Raw genomic sequence first — 9,945 nt, forward strand, 5'->3', positions numbered from 1 at the left:
AGGTGCTTGCAGAGCCCTTGATACTGACCAGGTTCCCCCCTCGGAGCTCGACCTGAACCCCGAGTCACCCTCGCCCCAGCCTGTGGAGGGTGGGGTGACTGCAGAGAACCCTTCATCCAAGGCCATGGTCACAAGGTTTGGAGGAGCTGGTGCCCCAGGCAGAAGCTGGAGGAACCAGGCAGGACCACAGCCTGCTGGAAGGCCTTGCCCAGCAGAGTGGGGTGGGCAGAGCAGGGGTCTACGTGGAGCTGCCAGGAAGAGCTGCCCGCAGGAGAGGGGAGAGGGGTACAGGGGACGTGGGCAGACAGCCACTCCCTGGCCATGTCCCTGGATTCTGGTGGGCGTGGGGCTCTCTGGCCATTGGCTGACCCACGGGCCACCCTCCAGGACACAGCTGTCCCAGTGCTGGCTCTGACCTGTCCTTGTCTAAGAGGCTGACCCGGGAAGTGGTCCTGGCGCTGGCAGCCAGCCTGGACCCAGAGCCCAGACACCCCCTTGCCCCCCCCATTCTGGGGCTTACCAGGAACCTTCCAGGCCTAGAGGGGGCCTTCCTGCTTGGCCTTGGATATAAGAAGGCCTCCTATTGTCCTCGTAGAGGAAGCCACCCGAGGGCCCGAGGATGAGCCCAGGGGGATTCTGGGAACTGCGTGGCCGGGGGCCCGGCCTGGGCTGGCTGGCCAGCCCTCCTCCTATATAAGGCGCCGAGCCCGCTGTCTTGACCCTCCACTCCCTCCAGAGCTCAGAAGTGTGACCCTGGCCGCAGCCATGAAGTGCCTCCTGCTCACCCTGGGCCTGGCCCTCACCTGTGGCGTCCAAGCCATCATCGTCACTCAGACCATGAAGGACCTAGACGTCCAGAAGGTTCGAGGGTGGCCGGGTGGGTGGTGAGTTGCAGGGCGGGCAAGGGAGCTGAGCCTCAGGAGACGAAGGGAGGACAGAGGAGGCTGTGACGTCTGGGATTCCCACCAGTCAGCTAGGGCTGCCTGACAAAGCCCCCGCCTGGCGGCTTCACCGAGGCGTTCACTGTCTTGCATTCTGGAGGCTGGAAGCCTGAGGTCCAGGCGTCGGCCGGGCTGGCTTCTCCTGCGGCTGCTCTCTGGGGAGCAGACGGCTGTCTTCTCCCTGCGTCCTCTGCGCACCCTGATTTCCTCTTCCTGTGAGGTCACCAGGCCTGCTGGATCCGGGCCCGCCCTTACAACCTCATCTGACCTTTGTCATCTCTTTAAAGGCCGTGTCTCCAGAGTCATGTGTTGAGGTTCTGGGGGTTAACAGGACACAGTTCAGCCCCTAAAAGGGTTGTTCTGCCCCTCCAGCCACATCTCCCTAAGATCCAAACGTTGCCATGCGTGCGGGGGCTCATCTGGGTCTCTCTTTGGGCTCAGAGTGAGTCTGGGGAGAGCATTCCTCAGGGTGCAGAGTTGAGGGGGGCGCGTCTCAAGGCTGCCCAGGCCAGGGTGGGACAGAGAGCCCACTGTGGGGCTGCGGGCCCCCTTGCCGCCCCCGGAGTGCATCTCAAGGTCCTCCCCAGGTGGCGGGGACGTGGTACTCCTTGGCCATGGCTGCCAGCGACATATCCCTCCTGGACGCCGAGAGCGCCCCCCTGAGAGTGTACGTGGAGGAGCTGAAGCCCACCCCCGAGGGAGACCTGGAGATCCTGGTGCAGAAATGGTGGGTGTCCCCCCCCAAACATGGGAGCCCCACTACCCAGGGCTGTGGACACCCCAGGGGTGGGATGCAGCCAGGGTCACCGAGGGGATCAGGCTGCCCTGTGGGCGGGACCAGGGCCCCAGGGACCGGGAATGGGGCTCGGAGTTTCCCCGTACCCCTGGAGCTCCACCCAAGGCTGCCCACCCAGGGCTTTTTTTCTTTTTTTTAATTTTTATTAATTTGATGCTTCAGAACATCATCAAACAAATGAACATAAAACATCATGTTCATTAATTTGGAAGGGGAGATAAAATCCACTCAAGTGGAAATGCATAGGAAAGATACATACTTTAAGACAGGTATTCTGAATTTACTATTAGTTTGAGGATTACAAATGCCCTTGAGCAACAGAGAGACATTTCCATTATTTCTAGTCTGAGAACCTCAATATCTAAAATGAACAAGATGTCATGGAAAGAAAGCAGTGTGGGGAGAGGCCCGTGTGAAGGCCTCTGGGTGGCTGCAGACCTGGGTCCTCGGGGCCCAGGCAGTTCCCACTACCAGCCCTGTCCACCCTCAGACGGGGGTCAGGGTACAGGAGAGAGCGGCCCTCAGACTGCCTTTTGGGGGTGCCTGTGGTCAAGGCGCTCCCCAACCTTTTCTCCCTGCCTCCATCTGACTTCTCCCGGCCCATCCACCCGGTCACCTGTGGCCTGAGAGGTGACGGTGAGTGTAGCCAAGGCCGGTTGGCCTGCCGGCTCCTGTGCCCACGCCACCCCCCTCCAGCTCCTCCTGGGCCGGCTTCCGCCCCAGGCCCTCAGTTCATCTTGATGAAAACGGTCCATGCCCATGGCTCAGAAAGCAGCTGTCTTTCAGGGAGAATGGCGAGTGTGCTCAGAAGAAGATCATTGCAGAAAAAACCAAGGTCCCTGCAGTGTTCAAGATCGACGGTGAGTGCCGGGTCCCTGGGGGATGCCCACCACCCCCCGGGGGCTGTGGGCAGGTGCAGGGGGCTGGCGTTGGGCCCCGGGATGCTAAGGGGCTGGTGGTGATGAAGACACTGCCATGACACCCGCTTCACTGGCCTCCCTGCCACTTGGCCAGGGCCTTGGGGCCGGTGGCCGCGGGCAGGTCCCGGCTGAGCGGGTCTGACACCCCCAGGGTGACTCCCGAGCTTTCTTTGCTGGGGGGGCGCGGCAGTGCGCGGGGCCCTCAGACTGAGCTCAGGAGGCACCTGTGCCCTCCCAGGGGGAACCGAGAGCCGCTGCCTGCTCCAGGGGTCCAGGTGCCCCATGACCCCAGCCCAGCCCACGGCTCCTTCATCTCCTGGAGATGAACTCTGTCCGCCCTCGCTCATTCACTTGTTCCTCCTAAATCCGAGATGAGAAAGCTTCGAGGGGGGTGGGGTTTCATCAGGGCCTGCCCTTCTGCCAACAAGGCCCCAAGGCCTCAAGGCTCACTCTGACCGGAGGCCACGCACTGACTGATGCCAGGGTGCCCGGCCCAGGGTCTCCAGCACCATCCAGCTGCACTGGGTTTGGATGCTGGTCCTGCCCCCAAGCTGCCCAGACACCACAGGGCAGCCGGGGCTGCCCGCTGGCCTCCGTCAGGGCGAGCCCCAGCTCCCCCAGCTCAGGGCTGCCCCCCAACTATGCTCCCGTCCTCAGGACGCACCTCTCCTGCCTCGTTGGGTGATGTCCAGTCCCACCCAAGAGCAGGGGGAGGCCCTACTTCTTGACCACTCCGATCCCTGGGGGAAGGGCCCTCAGACTGAGTGGTGGGTGTTCCCCAGTCCAGGAGGTGGTGGAGGGTCCCTGGTGGATCCAGAGTTGACAGTGAGGGCTTCCTGGGCCCTGTGCGGCTGGCAGTGGCGGCAGGGAAGGGGCCGCACCATTTCGGGGGTGGAGGATGCCAGAGGCGCTCTCCACCCGGTCCTCGCCGGGTGGTGACCCCCTGAGGAGCCCTGCTGGTCATGGGGGGCTGGGGGCTGACCAGCAACCCCCCTCCTGCTGGAACTCACTTCCCTCCCGTCTCGGTCTCTTCCAGCCTTGAACGAGAACAAAGTCCTTGTACTGGACACTGACTACAAAAAGTACCTGCTCTTCTGCATGGAAAACAGTGCTGAGCCCAAGCAAAGCCTGGCCTGCCAGTGCCTGGGTGGGTGCCAACCCTGGCTGCCCAGGGAGACCAGCTGTGTGGTCCTCGCTGCAACGGGAGGGGGGAGGTTGGCGCGGGGAGCTTGATCCCCAGGAGGAGGAGGGATGGGGGGTCCCCGAGTCCCGTCAGGAGAGAGTGGTCACGCACCGGGAGCCAGTCTCCTGGGGGCCTGTGGGTGACTGGGAACGAGGGACAGACATGCAGGCTGGGGGGCAGGGGGCTGCAGCACTGTGACTGGTGTGACCACCACGATGGAGCCGCCGGTCACTATGAATCTAACAGCCTTTGTTACCGGGGAGTTTCAATTATTTCACCAAATAAGAACTCAGGCACAAAGACACCTTCCAACTATCACGTCCTGACAACAAATGGAGGTGACATTTTCCGTGCCGTAGCAGTACTACTGGGCATTTTCAGGGCCCCTGCTCCAGGCGGGCGTGGGCATCAGGGAGTGGAGGCTGCTGGCTGTGTCAGCCGGCCCAGGGGGAGGAGGGGACCCAGACAGCCAGAGGTGGGGGGCGGGCTTTCCCCCTGTGACCCTGCAGACCCACTGCACTGCCCCGGGAGGAAGAGGAGGGGACTGGGGCAAGCGGGAAGGGCAGGTGCCCTGGCGGGCAAGGGCAGACCTGCAGACCACCCTGGGAAGCAGGGAGTGACCCCCATCCCGGCCCCACAGTCAGGACCCCGGAGGTGGACGACGAAGCCATGGAGAAATTCAACATAGCCCTCAAGGCCCTGCCCATGCACATCCGGCTCTCCTTCAACCCGACCCAGCTGGAGGGTGAGCACCCAGGCCCCGCCCCGCTCCCAGAGCAGGGAGCCACCAGGCCCAGGACGACCTCCTCGCATGGTGACTCCCAGCTCCCCAGGCCTCCCGAGAGGAAGCAGAGGGGGTACAGGGCCCCAAGGGGGGCCCCCTCTCCACCCCCTGCCAGGCCCCTCTTCCCAGGGCATCCAGGCCCTTCCTGACTCCCCACACGACTCTCCCTCTCCCACAGAGCAATGCCATGTCTAGATGAGCCCCTGCCAGCGCCTCTGGGGTAAGCTGCCCACCCTGCCCCACATCCTGGGCACACACATGGGGTAGGGGGTCTTGGTGGGGCCTGGGATCACCCATTAGGCCCGGGATCCCTCCCAGGGGAATGGCTAGAAGCTGGGGTCCCTCCTGGCGACTGCAGAGCTGGCTGGCCGCATGCCCACTCTTGTGGAGTGACCTGTGGCCTGGCCTCACTCACACGCTGACCTCCTCCAGCTCCTTCGGGCAGAGCTAAGGGCCAAGGTGGAGGCCCAGGAAGTGGGCACCTAAAGGGGAGGGGAGGGGGTCCTTCTCCTGAGGAGGGGCCGTCCTGCACTCCCAGCCGGGGAGAGGCTGGCAAGGGTCTGGCGGGTGCCCCAGGAATCACAGGGGAGCCCCATGTCCATTTCAGGGCCCGGGAGCCTTGGCCCCTCTGGGGACAGACGACGTCACCCCCGCCTCCCCCATCAGTGGGACCAGGAGGGACCGGGACCGAGGTCACCCCTCCTGGGACCCAGGCCCCTCCAGGCCCCTCCTGGGGCCTCCTGCTCGGGGCTGCTCCTCCTTCAGCAATAAAGGTGTAAACCTGTGCACTCCCGTCTGAGTCTTTCCTGGACGATGGGCAGGGGGTGGACAAGGCCAGGGACAGGGTGCGGCGTGGTCTGGCTCAGAGGACAACAGCAGGGCCCGGAGCCAGGCATCTGCATCACAGCCTGTGATGTCTGGGGGCCCACACATTACTGCGGCTCTTTGAGACCTTCAGAAACCAGGTAGGGACTCGGCGGCGGCATCTGCCAGTTAACTTGGAGTGTTCAGCCAACACCCGAACTCCACAAAGGACAGGAAGTGAAAAATGGCTGTCTCTTGGTCCAATAAATATTGATATGAAAACTCAAGTTGCTCATGGATCAAATTCTGCCCTCTTTTATAAATCCAGCCACTACTGTTGGTATCAAACATCATGTACCCAAAACGCACTGATCTTTTCTGTGCTAAAATGAAATAGAGAGATTTCCCCAGGATAGAGGAGCTGGACAAAGGAGGGCATGGTTGGAAGACTTGTTCTGCGCATGCATTTGAGCATCACAAATGGAAAAGAGGAATATACCAACAGAAGTGGGGATTTTTTAAATAATAAGAACAATTTACACATAACATAGTATATAATCATATTTACATATGTACGTGAATGCTCAGAAACCCAGTCGTATCCGACTCTGCAACCCAAGGACTGTAGCCCTCCAGGCTCCTCTGTCCACAGAATTCTCCAGGCAAGAATACTGGACTGGGTAACCATTTCCTCCTCCAGGGGATCCTCCTGATCCAGGGATCAAACCCGTGTCTCCTGCATTGGCAGGCAGATTCTTTACCACTGTGCCACCAGGAAAGCCCCTGTTACTGTCTGTGTCCCACTTAATTACCGAAGCTGCTCCAAGAAAAACCCCCTATGCCTCTGAGCCTCCCGGCCTGCAGTGGGTGGTGAGGGGGAGACTGTGACCTGGGAACACCCCCCCCACAGCCCCGCTTCAGAACTCCCGGGCCCCGTGAACCATACTCCTGTAGATAGCTGGGTAGTACTGCTTTTCAAGGCTCACTATCTTAAAAGGAACGGAGGTCTATTTTGTGACTTCACTGCTGTAACTTCTGAACACCCAGAGCGATGGACGGCCTCCTCCCCAGGCCTCAGGGGCTGCGGGACACTGGCCTTCACCCACGAGTCCCCAGACACATGAGGGTGGCCCCGCCTCCAGCATGCTCAGTCTTCCCGTCGTCCTGATCAAAGAGAGAGAGATCAATCACTTCTCAGGAGCCAGCGGACACCCGCAGGACACTGAGGTTCACCAGGCCAACCTGATTCTTCAGCGCCTAAAGACACACTGCTCTTGAAGGTTTTCTCGCTTTGAATCTGGATCTAACTCCTATTTGCCCCTCAAGAGCGAAGACACGCCTGTGTGTCCCCAGGACAGCCCCTCGGTGGCGTCTGAGGCCACTTAGTATTATCTGACTGCACCCTGGGATTATTTGGTCCAAACCGGACAAAAACCTTGGTGGGAAGTTTCATCCCAGAGGCTCAACCATCCTGCTTTTACCACCCTGCATCTTTTTTTTCTTTTATGTGTATTTTTTTTTTCTTTTTTTGGCTGCGCTGTCTCTTCGCTGCAGTTCAGCGCACAGGCTTTCTCTCTAGTTGCAGTATGAGACCTTCTCTCATCATGGAGCACAGTCTCTAGAATCCATGGGCTCAGTAGCTGCATCATGCAGGCTTAGACTCCTCTTGGCATGTGGGATCTTTGTTCCTTGACTAGGGATCGAACCCGCATCCCATACACTGGAAGGCAGATTCTTAACCAATGGACCCCCAGGGAAGTTCCCTACCTGCCTGCATCTTAACCTAGAAAACTGCAAACATAGGCAGACTCAGAGCCCCTGTAACTGGTACAGGTGAATCTGGTTAGCATCCTCTGCCAGTCACCTGCAGTGGGGCAAGCCTGCTCTCCAGGATGTGCCAGCCCCATCTTAACCAGACGCGTCAGTTATAGCCCTTTCCGACTTAGCCTCTGATGCCTTAGCCTCGTGACTGTCCTGGGTCTGCTAAGGCTGGGCAAGCACAGTGACCGCCACATGTGACCCATGTGGGCAGGGTGCCCAGCTCAGAATCTCACGGGTGTCTCTGACTTGTATGAGCAGGGACAGATTGACAGGGAGGAGGTGGAGAGAGGGAGGAAGGAAAGGAGGGGGTCTGGGGAGCACCCCTGTCCATCCACACCTGGATGAAAGCCCTTATTCCCCCACTTTCCAGATCTAGCTGTTTCCAGCCCGGGGCCCTTCCCTATGGCCTTCAGAGAGGGCATTCTTTAGCGATGTATTCTCTGTTTCAGCAGAGTTCTTTACATTTTCAGCTTGTGTATCTTTTTCAGAAAGGAGTTAAGTCTTGGGTGCTGCTTCCTATTAAAGAGGCCAGCAGATCACGTCCAAGGCTGAGCTGCATGCTCGGCCGTGCTCACAGGGGCAGGCCCATAGAATGAACCTGACCACAAGAGGAGGCCAAGGGGAAAAGAGGCACCAACAGGGGCGGGTGTGCTGAGCGCACCCCAGAGCCCCCAGGGCAGTGACGGGGGCGAGGTATGTTTGCCCTTCTGGTCTGATGGATGGATGGACAGATGCCCCAGGAGGCAGGCCAGGAGGGAACAGCTGGGCTCCAAGGGTGAGCAGACCCGCCTCCCGTGGCTCCCAGGACAGAGCAGCGGGGTGAAACGGCCTCATTGCCAGGCCAAACGACATCCTAAACACAAGGCAGGTAGCAAAGTGGCCACCATCCCTGGGGAGCGATTCTGGAACTTTCCAGGAGTCCAGCTGGGACAGCTGGGTGGGCAGCAAGTGGTGGCTGGAAGACAGACACAAAGAAAGGGCCCTGGGTGCCCAGCCTCTCCCCTTTCCAGCCACGTGGTCAGGCCCTGCAGAGAGGGCCCCTCCTGCTGCCGACCCTGAGCCCAAGCCTGGCTGGGCCTGGCTGGGCCCGGAAGACTCTAGAAGTGCCTGGGCAGCCAGGCTTTGATTCCCAAAAGGTGACCACAAGGCGCAGCCCCGGAACAAGAGTGTGGGTGCTAGTGTCAAACTGAGGCAGCACTTGGGGCAGGCAGGACAGGGCCGGACAGGAAAGAGATGCGGGCGAGGAAGGGGTGTCTGTCCCCCAAGACGGGAGCCAGGGTCTCTGCACTCCTGAGCTGCCAGACAAGCCTGCGCTGCTGGGACCAGCAATCAGGCAGTGGGAAGAGGGGACCCAGGGCCTGGCTGAGCTCTGGCTGGGTCACTGCTGGGACCCCAAGAAGGGCTGAGCCTGGGGGTGAGGAGGGGCTCACTCTTGCCCCATCTGACCCCACCTGCCCCTCCCCCTCACCGTGCTGGTCTGGGGTCAGTTTCAGGACGCCCCTCTCCCTCCCCGGACCGGGCCATCCTGCATGGAGACCTCAGTGGACAGTGCCTGGACAGGAGGGGCTGAAGGCAGTCGGGGAGAGGGCGGTTAGGAAGTGGACACTCCCCCTGCCCAAGCCTGGGGGCCCCTGACCACCCAGGCAGCGCTCGGCCCTGAGACTGGACCCCAAGAGCCGAGACTGGGGGCTCCGGGTGCCACGTGGCCAAGGAGCCTCACCCGCCCTGTGCCCATACCCCTGCAGGTAGGGGGTCGCTGTCTGACCAAGCAGCTGGCCGCCAGCCACGCACACCTGGTCTCCCCAGATGACCCCCAAGGCTCGCTCTCGCTCTCCACGCCATCTGGACCTGAGGCGAGGACACAGAGCTCGTCTTGCTCTGGATGTGAGCGTGTTCCCTGCAGCTCTCGGGGCCTCCCAAGGGACAGGCCAGTGGTCAGAACCAGAGGGACACGCGGTTCAAAGTCGAAGGCCAAACTTCAGAACCTCCGAAGCTTTATGAGGAGGGGCTGGCGGGAAACGCACACACAGCCCCCTTCTCGGGGCGGCCCCCAACCCCCACCCCCGCCCCGTCCCTGCGGCCGGGGAGCCCTGGGGGGCTGTGCCTCCAGCACTGGCGGGTCAGTCGGGGAGACTGATCACAGGGGCCAGGATCTGTGCTGATCGCAAGGATGTACCGCAGCCTGGACGACAGTCACGGCCACAGACACCACGTGGCCGCCCTGCGGTCCCCGAGTCTGTCGGCACACGGCCCCTCCCCGCATGAGAAACTGAAGCCCCCTGGGTGAGGGACACAGAGCGGGCAGCCTAAGGTCAGCTCAAAGCCCAGGTGACCGGGCACAGCCAGGCCCCAGCCCCCACCCTGAGACCTGGAACTGCCAGCCAAGGACAGAGTGGGGGCCGAAGCCTCTCCCGCCCCATGCCAGCACCCCGTGGGCCAGCCCCCTTCTCTGCCTGGGAGACCTCCAAAGCCCAGGGGTCCGAGAACCTGGGGGATGCAGGAATCCCAGAACCTAGGCCAGCACCAGGCTGGGAGGGTGACCACAGGTAAGGTCTCGTGTCTTTCCCAGAGGAGAGGGGATGGGCAAAGGACTGAAGGTCACCATCCATCCCACGGGGCCCCAAGGCCAGTCCCAAGGTCCCAGTGAGTAGCCCACCGCTCCGGCCTGGGTCCTGCAGGGGGGCGTGGTGGAGAGC

The 9,945-nt window shown here is 61.3% G+C and overlaps 1 protein-coding gene across 1 annotated transcript; it reads left to right on the forward strand.

Annotated features, from left to right (window-relative positions):
- The first annotated feature begins 765 nt into the window (after window positions 1-765).
- Window positions 766-9,386, forward strand: PAEP (progestagen associated endometrial protein). The gene is made up of 8 exons (XM_081588263.1): window positions 766-861; window positions 1,529-1,668; window positions 2,524-2,597; window positions 3,694-3,804; window positions 4,481-4,585; window positions 5,263-5,399; window positions 8,995-9,102; window positions 9,153-9,386. Exons 1-8 carry the CDS (start codon window positions 766-768, stop codon window positions 9,384-9,386), a joined length of 1,005 nt encoding a protein of 334 aa, XP_081444389.1.
- The last annotated feature ends 559 nt before the right edge of the window (window positions 9,387-9,945 follow it).

Source organism: Giraffa tippelskirchi, chromosome 4 (genome assembly GCF_054371585.1).
Source record: "Giraffa tippelskirchi isolate mGirTip1 chromosome 4, T2T-mGirTip1v1.2.pri, whole genome shotgun sequence".
In the NCBI taxonomy this organism is placed as follows: Eukaryota; Metazoa; Chordata; class Mammalia; order Artiodactyla; family Giraffidae; genus Giraffa; species Giraffa tippelskirchi.